This window comes from Odocoileus virginianus, chromosome 15, assembly GCF_023699985.2.
Source record: "Odocoileus virginianus isolate 20LAN1187 ecotype Illinois chromosome 15, Ovbor_1.2, whole genome shotgun sequence".
In the NCBI taxonomy this organism is placed as follows: domain Eukaryota; kingdom Metazoa; phylum Chordata; class Mammalia; order Artiodactyla; family Cervidae; genus Odocoileus; species Odocoileus virginianus.
Window position 1 is genome coordinate 51,346,110 of NC_069688.1, and position 16,021 is coordinate 51,362,130.

Here is a 16,021-nt window from a genome sequence, read left to right on the forward strand (position 1 = left end):
GGCAATTTGATTTCTGGTTCCTCTGCCTTTTCTAAAACCAGCTTGAACATCTGGAAGTTCACGGTTCACATGTTGCTGAAGCCTGACTTGGAGAATTTTGAGCATTACTTCACTAGTGTGTGAAGATGAGTGCAATTGTGTGGTAGTTTGAGCATTCTTTGGTATTGCCTTTGTAAAATAGTTTAATCCTGCTTTATGCCTATTATTTATACCTGACATTTGCAGGGACATGGTCTCAGTCCCTGCTCTCAGTGTGACTCAGGATGTTACAGCAGGAACCTTACAGTATTACACTATTGTGTGGCCATTCCTAGTCAGGTGACCAGAAGCCTATATATCTTACCATCTCTGATATATAATTCTAACCACTGGGATACAAGTGTTTACCGGGCTTTTCTGTTTATATCTCCCACTCCTCCTGTCTCTTACTCAACAAAAATCTGTTTAAAAAAAATTCCTCATACACTACACACCCTTTAATAAACTAACCTATTTCCCCCCTATTTCCCCACTGAAACTGTGTTCTTCCCCTCCACTCCCTCAGCTCCCAGTCACTGCTCACTCATCGTAATGTACTAGATCCCTCCCCAAGAGCTGCCAGATGGAGCTGCTGCCTTGTTCCCGATCCTTCTGGCCTCTTGTGCGGCATTTTCTGACAGCCCACTCTCTTCCCTGGCATCGCTCCCATCCTGGCCTCTTCAGTTTGTTTTCCCTGTTTCTCTTCGTCCTATCTGATCAGTCCATCCCAGGCTCTTGGTGGGCACTCCCTCCTCTTCTGCATCCATGCCGCACAACTCTTCCAGGGTTTTCTGGAGTGATCTCATTGCCTACTCCACCACCATCGTTCTTTAGAAAGACTTTCAGATCCAGACTTGCATGTCCTTCCCAGATCTCTCCTGACCCCAAAGCTGTGTGTCCGCTTATTACCACCAACTCAATGAGTTTGAGCAAACTCCGGGAGAGAGTGAAGGACAGGGAAGCCCGGCATGCTCTGGTCCAAGGGGATCTCAAAGGGTCAGACGCGACTGAGGGACTGAACAACAGCAGCAGCGACTTACTCCTTGTTCCTGCTTGGCTATCCCATAGAGTCCGCAGGACTAACATCTCAGAGACTGCACTCAAGGTCTCCTCCCCTGAACTCCCTCCTCTCTTAAATCGGAAAGTTCCCTTTAACCTCATCCTCCAACAAACTTCAGGAGTGGGCTTTCCGATTCAGGGTAGGCTTCCTCAGGTCTGTCGTACTTTGTCCCCACCCCAACCCCTTCCCTCTTTTATCTTCCTACTTGTCCACTGTACCCAATCCTTTAACTACTAAAGCTTTCATCAATCAAATCTAAGTACTGGAAGGACTCTTTGAGCATTCCGAGATAGTCTAGACTTGAAGTCCTACCAACAGATTATTATTCTTTGCCTACAGGCAAAACAAATTCTTCATCCGGTAGGAAAAGGGTCACAGAGTCTGCAACCAGAAAATTAAAAGCCTGCACTGAATCCTTTGGAGATTAAAGATGCATCAAGACTTCTTTCCTGGAATAAACAGCATTGTTTGATAATTATGTATTTTATATTGTTTTAATACCAGAGAAAACATTTTAAAAGAAAAAAACTACTTTTTTAAGCCTTCTAATTCCACAAAAATGTACGCTGAAATAATTGCATTCTTCTATTTTCCAAAGGTAAATCTTAAGTTAATTTATTCACAAATTCATCCAACTAATTTAGTCACCTAGAATATAGAGGAGAATTCTTGAGGCAGGAATTTTACAGTCCTGAGAGAGATTCATATTCCTGTAAAACAATGAAAGAATATTTGAAAATAAATGTCACCAAAAATGCAGATAATTCCAGATACTTATAAGACAGCATAAAATGAAACTTTAATAGAGTCACATTTGAATAACACTATTGGCATTAGACTCTTAGGGGAATAGATCTATATTATCTTAGTTTATCTCAGTTTGGAATTTAATCCATTATTTGTTACATCTCTAAAGACTCAAGAAGTTATCAATTGTATACTAAGATCTTGACTTGAAGTTTAAAGTTTGTTAACATGTACATAATTAATATTTAATCCTTCATTGTGCCAGGTTCTGTACTTTTTCTGCAAACTGTGGTTGCAGAGATCATAATTATAATAACTAAGGCAATTCTTTGAAGAATTGTTCATCTGTTTTTATATTGCATATTATTTATACAATATTTGTATTATATCTTGTATTTGTATATTACACCAAGTATAAAATACAGCACATGAACTGCCTTTTGAGACTGGTCAAATAAGCAGTAAAATGAATAAAATATTTTAAAGTAAATAAATTTTACATATCTCAAAAGGGGATTATAAAGTCATATTATAGACTAACTAAGAGCATCTCCTTTTATCATGTGTTTAGCTGTCTCAGGTCAATATCCATCTTCCCTTTAAGAATTACATGAAGTGGAAGCCTCAGAAACAAGGCCCAACCTCTGAGCTGGGACTCTTTGGGGTAGGAAGAGGATTTGAGAAGCCTGGTGTCTACTAGTCAGAGAGGAATGAACTGTCCTTTGCTCATCCACTAAAACATACTTTCCCACCTGGTGCTTGCCAAAAAGCAATAAAACAATCAGGTTTTCAAGGTCAAACTAGCTTGGAGAGATGCCGTGAAACATACCTGCCCCCCTGAGAAATTCATCATTTCCGTTAGCATGTTAAAAACTAGAAGTCCTTTAGGGAAGAGTTAGGCCTAACCTTGTTAATCCTGCCCTGCCCCAGCTTATTTGACCATGAGGCCTTTTTCTCGAAGGGCCTTTTGTTGAACAGCAACTGTGAACACCTCGGCAGAACCCGCAGGAGGGGCTGTGGCGGTCTCAGTTACTCTATGTTCTTTGGCAGGCTTGATTGTGGCTGGGTTTTTTTGGGGTTTTTTTTTTGCACACCCAGATTTCCCCACAGGCTATTCTCCTTCACAAAATAATCTGCATGGTGCTCATTTTCTCTCCACCAGAAAAAAAGCTAAATAAGCAGAAGCAGGGGCCCAACCTGCCATTCAGTGTGATTTTCTACCCCAGAGCCCACTATTAAGTCAGCCTTTCTGGCAAAAGCTGCTTCAACACCCACCAGCAGGTGTTAAAACCTGAAAGGAGAAAACTCAGTTTCTGTAAGTCCTCTGTGTCTGGTATGTGAGGCTCATCTGCTTGGTTGTCTGAATGTAAGGAGTGCTCACAGGTCTGCACTCGGACCCACTTCTGCAGCCGAGGTCAGCAACCTCACTGAGCAGGTTGAGCCCTGTGCCCGCGCCAACCACGTTCTCTCCTTCACCCGAACAGCAGTCCTAGACGTTGGCAGATGGGGAAACCAAAGTAGAGTGGTTCAGTAGCTTGTCTGAGGTCACATAAATACTGAGTGAAAGAGCCAGAATTCAAAACCAGGTGGACCACTTCTGGGGTACACACTCCAATTCATTTCCCCACCCACCTCTCCACACAGAATTGATACAGGCTGACCTCCAAGCATCAGATCTTGGTCCAGATGTGGCTTTAGAGAGAATCTTTGCAGAGCCCATTTCTTTTGGACAAGGACACTGTATCAAAAGCTACACTTTCAGAGAGAACTTGACGAGAGAAGATGAGATGACTGCAGGCTTGGAGTTTGGTACTGGGAGTGGGGTTTCCAGTGGTGAAACTTTGTGTATCTCTCTTGTCACATCATCCCATGGACTGCCAGTGCTCTTTCTGCCACCGACAACGAAGTGATTGTTATTGTTGTTGTTTAGTCGTTAAGTTGTGTCTGACTCTTTGCGACCCCATGTATTGCAGCACACCAGACTCCTCTGTCCTTCACTATCCTCCCAGAGTTTGCTCAAATTCATATCCGCTCAGTCGGTGATGTTAGCTAACCACCTCATTCTCTGGCGAAAACAGGGTGAGGAGTGCCTTTAAATTCAATTAGAGAATGAATCCAGAAAACCCAGAATCAATTCAGAAAACTCATCCTGAAGATTTTGTTCCTCTGGAAAGACTTCAAGTACCCAAACCTGAATTCATTTCCTATTTTTCCTATAACCAACTGTCGCACACTTAGTGGCTTAAAACAACGCAATTTTATTTTCTTAACAGTTTTGAAAGTCAGAGATTCAACATGGGTCTCATGGACTAAAATCAAGATATTGGCAGAGCTGTGTTCCTTGCTAGCGCCCCTGGGGGAGAATCTGTTTCCTTGCCTTTTCCAACTTCTAGAGGCGGCCAGCATTCCTTGACTTGAGTCTTTCTCATGTTACATCTCTCTCTGACCACAGCTGGGAAGGTTCTCTGCTTTTAAGGACCCTTGTGACTACACTGGGCCCACTTGGACAATCCAGGATAATCTCTGCATCTCAAGGTCCATAGCCTTAATCATGTCCGGGAAGCCCTTTTGCTGTGTAAAGTAATGTACACACAAGTTCCAGGGACTAGAACGTGGACATCTTGAGGTGGGGTAGGGCATTATCCTGCCTACCAGAGGAAACCCCTCTGAGCCTTGGTTTCCTTATCTGTAAAATGAGGATAATAATAGCACCCACCTCCTGAGACGGTTGTGAGAATTAAGTGAATTAGTACAAGTAAAGCATGTGGAGAGTATGCACCCTGTGCTCTTATTCCTTCTGGCCTCTGAGATAGCAGTCAGCAAAGCTGCTGCTTCTGGGTTGCAGCAACCTGCAGAAGTCACAGCTTCTTTAATACTGAATATTTGCTCAGAGAGGAGGGGAAATGTTACTAGGGAAAAAATTAACATTAACTCACATGGCTTGGATATCTTACTCCTGGGAGCTCTGTGATCTCTTGCCACAGGACAGGACCCATGGCAATTAACAGTCATTCTGTGAATAATAGAAACTCATATTTTGTTGATCTGAAATCGTAGAGATGAAGTTTGCAAAAAAAGTCACATACGATTTTTTAAACTGACAGCTACCACCATCCCCTGCAAAAAAAAAATAATTGATGTGCTAACAGGTTGAGCTAACATGCTCTGTGCCTTGGTGCAGGAATGGCTTCCTTCCTCCAGCCACAAATACCGTGATTCCAAAGGCTGCTGGAAACTGTCTGTTATCACATCACATGAGAAATGGACTCCTCTGGTTGAGGGGAGACCAAACTGAGAGGGATGTTTCGGTTTTGATGGCAGCTTTCGGGAAGGTGAAGAGATAGGAATTGAATAGATTTTGTAGCACAACCTGATTAAATTAAAGGTCTGGCAAATAAGTCCTATAAGAAAAAGTTAAAATAATTGGTTTCATTTGCCAGGAAAAGACAAGACTAAAGGATGAGTTAATCTTCCGTATTAGATGAAAAGGTTTTAAATGAGGAAGATATGGTTCTGCTGCTTTGCATACCCACAGAGGATTAAAGGGAGAAACAAAGCAATGGGTGAAAGCTTGAGTTGAAACAGGAGACACTTGTGTTTATTTAGAAGAGGCTCCATGAGTAAAATGCAATCCTGAAAGTAGTGAAATCCCCAACTCTTGTCATTTTTAAGGGAAAAAAAAACAAAACTAGTGCTGATATTTTTACTTATCCAATGTAGACATTCAAATTTATAATTTCAGTCCAGAGATACTGTCTCTTTGGGACAAAGAAAAGAGCTTTGCTTCAGCTATCTTGTTGTTGACCAGTCACTAAGTCCTATCTGACTCTCTGTGACCTCATGGACTGCAGCATACCAGGTTTCCCTGTCTCTCACTATCTCCCTGAGTTTGCTCAAATTGTGTCAATGATGCCATCCAACCATCTCATCATCTGTCTCCCCCTTCTCCTCCTGCTCTCAATCTTTCCCAGCATCAGGGTCTTTTTCCAGTGAGTCAGCTCTTCACTTCAGGTGGCCAAACTATTGGAGCTTCAACATCAATCCTTCCAATGAATATTCAAGATTGACTTCCTTTAGGATGGACTGGTTTGATCTCCTTGTTGTCCAAGGGACTCCCAAGAGTCTTCTCCAACACCACAGTTCAAAAGGATAAATTCTTCGGTGCTCAGCCTTCTTTATGATCCAACTCTCATACTTGTACATGACTACTGGAAAAACCATAGCTTTGACTATAAGCAGCTTTGTCGGCAAAGTGATGTCTCTTCTTTTTAATATGCTATCTAGTTTTGTCATAGCTTTCCTTCCTAGGAGCAGTCACCATTCATAGTGATTCTGGAGCCCAAGAAAATAAAAATCTATCACTGTTTCCACTTTTTCCCCATCTATTTGCCATGAAGTGATGGGACAGGATGCCATGATCTTAGCTTTTTGAATGTTGAGTTTTAAGCCAGTTTTTTCACTCTCTTCTTTCACCTTCCTCAAGAGGCTATTTGGTTCCCTTCACTTTCTCCCATTAGAGTGTGTCATCTGCATATCTGAGGTTGTTGATATTTCTCCTGGCAGTCTTCATTACAGCTTGTGATTTACCCAACCTGGCATTTCGCATGATGTACTCTGCATATAAGTTAAATAAGCAGGGTGACAATATACAGCCTTGACGAACTTCATTCCCAATTTTGAACCAGTCCATTTTTCCTTGTCTGGTTCTAACTGTTACTTCCTGATGTACATATAGGTTTCTTAGAAGACAGGTAAGGTGGTCTAGTAGCCCTATCTCTTTAAGAATTTTCCAGTTTGTTGTGATCCACACAGTCAAAGGCTTTAGCATAGTCAGTGAAGGTAGATGTTTTTCTGGAATTCCCTTGCTTTCTTTATGACCCTATAGATAACAGCAGCTTAATTTCAGGTTCCTCTGCCTTTTCTCAATCCAACTTGTACATCTGGAAGTTCCTGATTCACTTACTGCTGAAACTTAGCTTGAAGGATTTTGAGCATGAACCTTGCTAGCATGTGAAATGAGTGCAATTGTATGGTAGTTTGAACTTTCTTTGGCATTGCCCTTCTTTGGGATTAGAATGAAAACTGACCTTTTCCAGTCCTGTGGTCACTGTTAGAATTTTCCAAATATGATGACATATTGAGTGCAGCAGTTTAACAGCATCATCTTTTAGGAATAGTTCAGCTATTAGGAATAGTTACTTACTATTTAGGAATAGTTCAGCTGGAATTCCATCACCTCCACTAGCTTTGTTCATAGTAATGCTTCCTAAGGTCCACTTGATTTCACGCTCCAGAATGTCTGGCTCTAGGTCATCATGACTATCAGGGTCATTAAGATCTTTTTTGTGTAGTTCTGTGTACTTTTGCCCCCTCTTCTTAATCTCTTTTGCTTCTGTTAGGTCTTTGCCATTTCTGTCTTTTATTGTGCCCATATTTGCATGAAATGTTCCCTTGGTATCTCTGTTTTCTTGAGGAGATCTCTAGTCCTTCCCATTCTATTGTTTTCCTCTATTTCTTCGCATTGTTCACTTAAGAAGGCTTTCTTATCTCTCCTTGCTACTCTCTGGAACTCTGCATTCAGTTGGGTATATCTCTCCGTTTCTCCTTTGCCTTTCACTTCTCTTCTTTTCTCAGGTGTTTGTAAGGTCTTCTCAGACAACTTTTGGGTTATCTTAAGGACCTCAAAAAAGAAAAAAAATACTAAAAAATAAAATTGAGCGTTCAAAATTACACTAGTTTTCTTAAAAGAAGGAAAATTTTAGACATTCAGTCAGTTAATACTTATTGAATACTCAGTTTATTAGACATTAGGTCTGTTTTTTGGCAAACTGTTGATAATAAATTTGACATGTAATTAACTCATTCATTCCAAAAATACTTACTGAGTGACCACCTGAGTGCCAGACACTGGAGGAAAGGTTCCTGTTCTTACAGAGCTGATGTGCTGGTGGAGACAGACAAGAAATACATAAACACGTGGACAGGTCATGGTTAAGACACTCTACAGTTGCCCCCTGAAGTAGAAGTTGTGATAGAATGACTAGGTGACTCTGATAGAACAGAGGGATCTAGGAAGACCTCTCCAAGGGGCTGAGTGACTAGGATCATTGTGCAAACAAAAGCTCAGGGAAAGCGCATTCCAGGCTGGGCAAACTGTCAGTGCAAAGGCCCAAAGGCAGGAGCAGCCTGAGAACCACAAAGAACCGAAGTGGGGTGGTGGGGAAGCCGTTGTAGCTGCTGCAGGTGGACCATCCATGAGCCAGCCATACACGATGCTGAGGCCCCAGGAGTCTTAAGCAAAGGAATGACTAGGTCTAATTTATATTTTCACTACATGTATCATCCTGGATGAGTCTTATAATACACAGTGGAAAAAAAGCAAATGAGTGAAGGCAAGTATGTGACTCCACTTGTATAAAGAACAAATGTGCAAAAATAAATGGTATCATTTGGGAACACATAGAAACATAATTTTAAAAAATGAATGGTAAACACAAAATTCAATGTAGTGGTTCCTGGGGAGGTCACAGAAGGAGGGGAGAGCAACTGGGAAGGGAAGACTTCATAGAGATTGATGGGTTCGAGTTCTCAGATTGGGAAGAGGGCACAGTGATATTTGTCATAATACTGTAAATACCTAATATGTATATCATACAAGTAATGAGTCTCTATGAACGAAATAGTTCATTATCCAAGTTGCATTTTTAAATGACTCCTCTTGTTGCTCAATGGCTGGATGATTACGAGACAGGAGTCAAGTCAGAGACAAAGTAGAAGCTGTTTCAGTAGTCAGAGGATGGGGGGAGGGAGGGAAAGAGGACTTTTCAGCTTGTGCAACAGGACACCTGAGGGGGTGCGGGGCCAGGAGGAGCAGGCAGAGAAGCCAGGCAGTCATGAATTAAGTGTCGGCCAAACCACAGAAGAAAATGTGTATTGAGTCCTGGTTTCCATACTATCAGCTACCCCTTGGGCATAAGCAAAGTATTATAGATAGTGGTGTATTATTTTTATAACAAGAGTCAAGCTGTGTTTCCAGGGGCTTCCCTGGTGGTCCAGTGGCTGAGACTCTGCGCGTAGTGCAGGGGGCCGAGTTCAATCCCTGGTCAGGGATCTAGACTCCACTTGCTGCAATGAAAGATCCAGCATGATGCAACTAAGACCCCACATAGCCAAATAAATAAAGTAAATATATTAAAAAAAAAAAAACTTGTTTCTAGAACCACACAAAGAAAATAGTCTTCTAAATGTGGTACCATTGATTCTTTATTTTTGTCATCACTGGAATGAGCTATAACAATTCAACCTTGTTGATGGAGAGGGGGAAAAGAAAGAGTTAAGTGCTGGGACTTCTCTGGCAGTCCAGTGGTTAAGACGCCACACTTCTACTGCACGGTGTACGGGTTCCAGCCCTAGTCAGGGAACTAAGATCCTACATGCCCCATGGTACAGCCCCTCCCCCTCATAAAGAGTTAAGTGTTGCCCATATTCATATGATATGGCTGTTGAGCGTGCATGTGGGAATGTCTGGTCGACAGCTGGGTGATGAGACTGGACTTGCAGGGAGAACCGGAGATCTAGAGCCAGTTGTCATTGCCCTGGAGGTGGTGGTAGAACTCAGTCTGGGTGGCTGAGGCTCCTTATGTTGTTCTCATAGATTTAGAATTGTCCTTGGGAACTCTAGTCACCCTCAACCCTCATATGATAATCGTTGCAAAATCAAAAAGAGAAGTGTGGCATTCTGAAGACTTTGTGTAGAGTAATTTAAACTTTACTCTTCCTTTCTAGATTTTAGAAATATTAATTTTCTGCATTCTCCTGTATTTCCATAAAAGAAAAGGAATGAAGCACATTGTGATTCTGCTAACCCTGGTGGCACTCCTAGGTAAGGATATGTTTTATTTTCTAATTCTCTAATCTAGCCATGCTAAGCCATATAAGACTTTCAAGGAGAAATATTTGAGCATTCTGTTTTTTCTCATTGTTTCTACTTTTCAATTCTGATCTATAGAAAGAAACTCAGTTATGCCAATTATACTTTGCATGTCCATTGCTACAATGGATATGTGCTTATTTTTTTAATATATTTAAGCAATTTTACTTCTTGATAATTCTCTTTGCTCTCTGACAATTTGAGGGTTGTTTTTTTTTTTTTTTTTTTTGCAGTAAATAAGTAAAGAAACAACTGAATCAACCCAACTGAAACTTTTGTATCAGAAATGAACTATCAAAGCCTATCCTGTTTACATTTTTTAAGAAAATTGTAAAACATGGCTAATATGAAACACAAATGTGCGCAGTATGATTTTCTTTTTTTGTTATTTATTTATTTTTGGCTGTGTCAGTCCTTAGTTGAGGCATGCGAGAGTTTTCATTGTGGTATGCAGGCTCAGAACATGCAGGTTGTATAGCTGTTGCCTGCGAGTTCAGCAGCTGAGGCACACGGGCTTAGTTGCCCCACGGCATGTGGGATCTTAGTTCCCCAACCAGGGAATTAAACCCATGTCCCCTGCACTGGAAGGCAGATTCTTAACCACTGGACCACCAGGCAAGTCAGTGATTTTCTTAAATACAACATTTCTCTCACTCATTTACCTACCCATTTCCTTTTTTCCAGATATACCTTATAAGATTTGAAAACTGATGCCTACATAAGCCCTCTCTATATTTTAAAATCTATTTTCCTTCCCTGCTCCTCCATCTCTGTCTCTCTGTCTCTCTCTATGTCTCTTTCTCTCATATATATATCAACTGTAGGAGATCTCACTAATCATTTGGGAAATTCCCTTTTTAAAGATTTTTATTTATAATCCTCCCTTTGCCTCTTCTTTGCCAAGAAGATGACCCATCCATCCTGTTGTTTGCTCTGACTTTGAATTGGAAGATTTGCATTTGTGGTACTTATAGAAATAAATTTACTCTAGAACACATTCAAGTATGCCGTTGATCAAAAGAACAGAAAAGAAACTTTGTTTTCTTCCAATTTACCAGCCAGGGAGAACAAAAGCAAACTGAGAAGATGTACATTACCCAGAAAATATTGAAAATAAAGGGAATTTTTAATTTTCTTGAAAAAACAAAGTAAGATAACAGAATTAAGACCATACATATCAGCTTTGATCATAAAGATAAATGAGCTAAGTTTACCAAGTGAAAAAGAGAGATTTCCAAATTGGACTTCAGAAAAATTCCCCTATTGATTTTGAAAAAGATTCTAAAATTGGATTCAGCCTGTTTGCTCTGGTTCAACTCCATAAGGATTATTGAAATAGCATCCTTTCTGATTGGCCCTTGCTGGTTGTGAAATATTTTGACTTCATATATAATTTCGCCTAAAGCAAGGTAACTCAGATTGAAAGTAAAAGAAAGCAGACGGTTGTGAATTTACCACATAAATTAAAATCAAGGCAGAAGCGTTCAGTGCAGCGGAGGGTCCTGGAGGCACACCTCTTGGTGCGTGTCCACTCAGTCGTGTCTGACCATTTGCGACCCCATGGACTGTAGCCCGCCAGGCTCCTCTGTCCATGGGATTCTCCAGGCAAGGATACTGGAGTGGGTTGCCTTGTCTTCCTCTAGGGGATCTTCCCGACCCAGGGATCAAATCCACGTCTCCTGAATTGCAGGAGGATTCTTTACCCTCTGAGCTGCCTGGGAAGCCCATTCTGGGTAGAACTGGAACTTAGAAGGGGAGGTCCTAGGGGACGGGGGCCTTCAGTAGACGGGGCAGCAGCTATTTCAGAAATACATTAACAGAAATACAAGTAGAATATTGCTCTTAGCTCATGGAAATAAGTAGACAGAAAAATATGTAAAATTAGAGAAACTGAATGCTTAATTTTGATCTGGCAGTTCTATTGTTGAACTCTAAATCCAGAAAGCAGAGAATACACCTTCTTTCAAGTGCCTGTGTAACATTTACAAAAGCTGATCTTATAATTGGCCGGAAAGAAATTTTTGATAAGTTCCAGGAAGTTGAAATAGTACAGACCACATTTTCAGATCACAGTGAGAGAAAAGCCGAAAATAATAACAAAAATAGAAACCAGTGAAGCCATACCACGTGGGAATGTTAAACACTACACTTAAACTGCAGCTGGGCTGAAGCAGAAACCTCAATTTCATTACAACATTTATTTCTTAAATTATTATGAAAACAATATTAAAACCTACAGTTTATGACTAATGCTGTATTCAGAAGGAAATCCATTGCTTTAAATATAAGTCAGTTAAGCACTCAACTCAAGAAGTCAGGGGAGGGCTTCCCTGGTGGCCCAGTGGTTTGGAATTCTCCTTGCAAAACAGGGGGTGCTAGTTCAATCCATGATCAGGGAAGATCCCACATGTCGTGGGGCAACCAAACCCGTGAACCACAACTATTAAGCCCATGCTAGAGCCATCAAGTCACTACTGACGCCCGCGTGCCTGGAGCCCATGCTCTACAACAAGGTAAGCCACTGGCAGTATGATGCAACTACGAAGTAGCCTCGAGTGGCCACAACCAGAGAAAGCCTGAGAACAGCAGCGAAGACCCAGTGCACCCGACAATTAAATAAACAAATTAGTAAGAAGTCGAGGAGAAAGCACTGAAATAAAGCTGAGGACAGCAGAAAAAATCAGTTAGTAAAGGTAAAGGCAAAAGTTAACACAACAGAAAACAGGAAAGCAACGGACAGGTAAACAAGCCCAAGAATCAGTTCTGGTGAAGAACTAGGAATAAACCGAGAAGGCTGACTTTCAAACATGGGTCAGTATAATGTTGGGCAAAAAATGGAACTGTTATAATGATAAAAGTAATACACATCTATTGTTGAGAATTAAGAAAACAGAAAGATACCAAGAAAATATAAAATGTTTTTATGTAAAACATAAAAATCCATGTAGTTGAGCACTGCAGCATGACATGATGAAAGTGTGTCTGGTCCTCTGTAGAAGGTAGTTTGCCAATAGATTTCAGAAGAACAGTAATTGTTGTCCTTTAAGTGTTTTTCTACAGATACCGGAAGAATGATATACAAAGATTTGTATTCAAGGATATTCATCACAGCTTCATTTTTAATACCAAAAAAAAAGGGGGGGGGATACAATCTAAATATCCAAGAACATGGAATTACCAAAATAAAGTATACATTTGTACAAAGGCCTACTCTCCAGCCAATAAAAATCATGTTTTAGAAGAATACTTACTGGCGTAGAAAATACTTACTGGCAATGGAAAACAGTTTCCTAAGTAATGTATATTGTATGATTCACATGTTATGATATATTTGTGCTTAGCAATAGAAAAATAACTATAAGTCTCAAATGTTAAAAATTATTTGAGGATGACTGTTGAGATGGCGGGTGACTTTTATTTTTCTTTCTAGGCTTCTCTGTATTTTCCAGTTTTTTTTTGAGTGAGCATGTACACTTGTATAGTTTGAAAAAATGAGTTTAAAGTTTATTCATAATCTCAGTGCTTAGAGATAACCACTGATAGTATCTTGATGTAGTTTCTTCTGGTTTTTTTTTTTGCTGTGCATATGTAGGTACTTTCTATTTTTATATCTACAGCATTAGAATGATACTGCATTATAATTCAGTATTCCCACCCATCCTCATTAACCATGCTTCCCAGCCAACCTCCTCTCTCATTTAGAACTCAACACCAGCCTAGAAATAACTTGGAGAGTTACAATAAACAGTGATTAATCAGGTGGTAATGGTGCATGCTTTGAAAATATAATGATTAACTCTAGCAACTGATAGTTGGTTTCACTAAAGAATTCTAGTTTTGTTTTTGTTTTGTATTTAAGTATAATTTAACATCAGATGGTGATTTAATAAGGTGGCCTTTACTGTTCTGAAGTTCTGAGAGGAAGGAACAGTGTGTTCAGCTCTTTCTCGGTTAATGATCCGTTTGGGAAACGTGGCTCTTTGGACCACTAGCCCCTCATCACATCACGGTCTAGTTTCAAGCCAAGTGTTTAAGAGGAAATCTAGATCCATCAAGAGCTAACCTTATAAACTGGAACCATCAAGTGGCATACATATCTATAGATATTGTAAATTTCTGGACTAGCTAAAGTATGACTATTTTCATAATCTATAGAAAATGTGGAAAGTGATTGGGTCAAAAACATTTAAGATGAAGACAGTCCCAGTGGTAAGGGCCTCTTTGTTTAGGTAGATGGTTTATTTTTAGAATTTATCACCTGGTCTCTTCTGTTAATTATTACTTTTAACAGAGAGAAAATGCCTGATTTGGAAGTATGTCCTGGTACCCTTCAAGTCAAAGTATATTTGTAGTTTTTTGAAAATTGGGCTTTTTCTAGTTGGCCACCACCTATTATTTTAAACACTGTACACACACACACACACGCGCGCGCGCGCGCGCGCTTTTCAAGAGCTAAAAGGAATAAAGCTCAGATATAGTATGACCAAGTAGATCAAAGGTAGTATTTCTTCATCACATTGCCTTTGACTTACAGATATTTGATATCAGGTAAAAATTATTTTTCAACTTTCTGTGGGTTTCAGCTAAATTATAGAATTATATACAACAGTAATTTCAAGGGACCTAAGACAAAAAGAGAACACTGTCTTCTTCCTGCAGAAAAACTATGTTTCCAGAAAATATTTCCTTGCTATCATATTGACAGAACCTTATCCAGTCACTTTTTCTTTATTGTTATTTGGAACCTATGGTCTCATAGAGATAGGTTTCTCTTCAACATAGAAAATAAATAGACATTGCTTATATAAATCTTAGACTTCTGGTTGACTCTGAGAAATGAATACTCAGCTCTGTGCTGTACTTTGTGTCTTTGTCAAAAAATATTTTTAGTGAAACTTCTAAGCCTTTACTAACAAAAAGGCTCAACAAGCATTGTTTTACAGTAGATACAATACAGCATAGTAAAGCAATTATCTTCCAATTAAAAAATTAAGAGAAACTTTAATAAAAGGGCTCACGTGTAGACTTTAGTGCAACTCTTAATAAACTCACTGAGTGAGTTGCTTTTTCACTTTCCAGTCTTCTCATCTATTTGGCTTTAAGTCTTTTCAGTATAGTTTAGTGGTTATTTTCCCATTAACGTCACATGGGCAGTCTGCCTTTTCTTATCTCCTCCCCTCATTGTTTTTTCTCCTTTCTATCTACTAATAATTATAACCTCCGCAGCATCCTTTCAACAGTGAGATCTGGAAAATAAGCATCTTGCTCCAAAGATAAGAAGCACGTTGATTTAAGCAAATGGAAAGCCCAGCAGAGCTTGAGCAATAAGGCTACTGCTTGGCCTGCGTCTCATTCCTCCCTACACCTCTCACAGCAGTCTTCATTCTTAAAGCATACCAGGAGTATTTACTACTCTACCATATAAATTTAAGATATTTATTTGTAATTCTCTCTCAACTATGAATTTTATTTGTGTTTTGTGTTTTCTTTTTCAGCCTCGGTGACTGTTATTTCCGTAAAAGCCGTCTCAGGCATGATCACTTTTTCTGTGACGGATAAAATGCAACTAACTTATCCCATCTTCTATATCATGTGTATCATCATGATAGCATCTTGTGTTTTCCAAGTCAAGTAAGTTAACTCCTGCATACTCACTGATCTTTCAACATTCCTGTGCTTCCCTAAGCAGTAATCTGTATTGGCTTGAGATGATAATTAAAATTAGGTGCACCTGATTTCTGAGGGTGAGGGGGGGTCTAAGCTTATCCTCAGCCAATATGCCTGGCTTTATCCTTCACATCCAATAATAAGTTTTTGCGAAGCATTGCCTCCACATTTTGTGAGTTCTAAAGTGTGGCCGTAATCCAGCTAAGTGCACTTTGATACTTTCCTGATGCTCTTCTGCTTGTAATTAATATCCATCGTACACAGGTTGTCATTAGCAATAAATCAAAGGGGCAGGTCCACATCGAGGATTTCATTCTAAATATGGAAAATACATGAACCCTTCACCTTCATCTCTTAGCTCATGCTCATTAATTGCCCAGAGATAGACAAAACCAGACGTTTGGCTGGGAGGGAAATCCTTTCTCTAAAACTTTGCATCTTCAGCCAGAATTTTCTTTGCACCCATGGGATTGCAGAATGATCGTTTTGTTTCTCTTGGGGCCTCACAGTGGCAACATGGAACATTTCTAATTTCTGCTCTTCTCTTCGCTCACCTCCATCGGCTCCAATTACTTCCCCTCCATTTCACATTGTGATTT

The 16,021-nt window shown here is 40.0% G+C and overlaps 1 protein-coding gene across 1 annotated transcript in view; it reads left to right on the forward strand.

Annotated features, from left to right (window-relative positions):
• Window positions 1–16,021, forward strand: part of NIPAL2 (NIPA like domain containing 2) — a 76,777-nt gene that overhangs the window by 50,783 nt on the left and 9,973 nt on the right. The window contains exons 6-7 of the mRNA XM_070477351.1: window positions 9,611–9,707; window positions 15,251–15,386. Of these exons, the coding sequence (XP_070333452.1) occupies window positions 9,611–9,707; window positions 15,251–15,386 (233 nt within the window). The remainder of the gene's footprint in view (window positions 1–9,610; window positions 9,708–15,250; window positions 15,387–16,021) is intronic.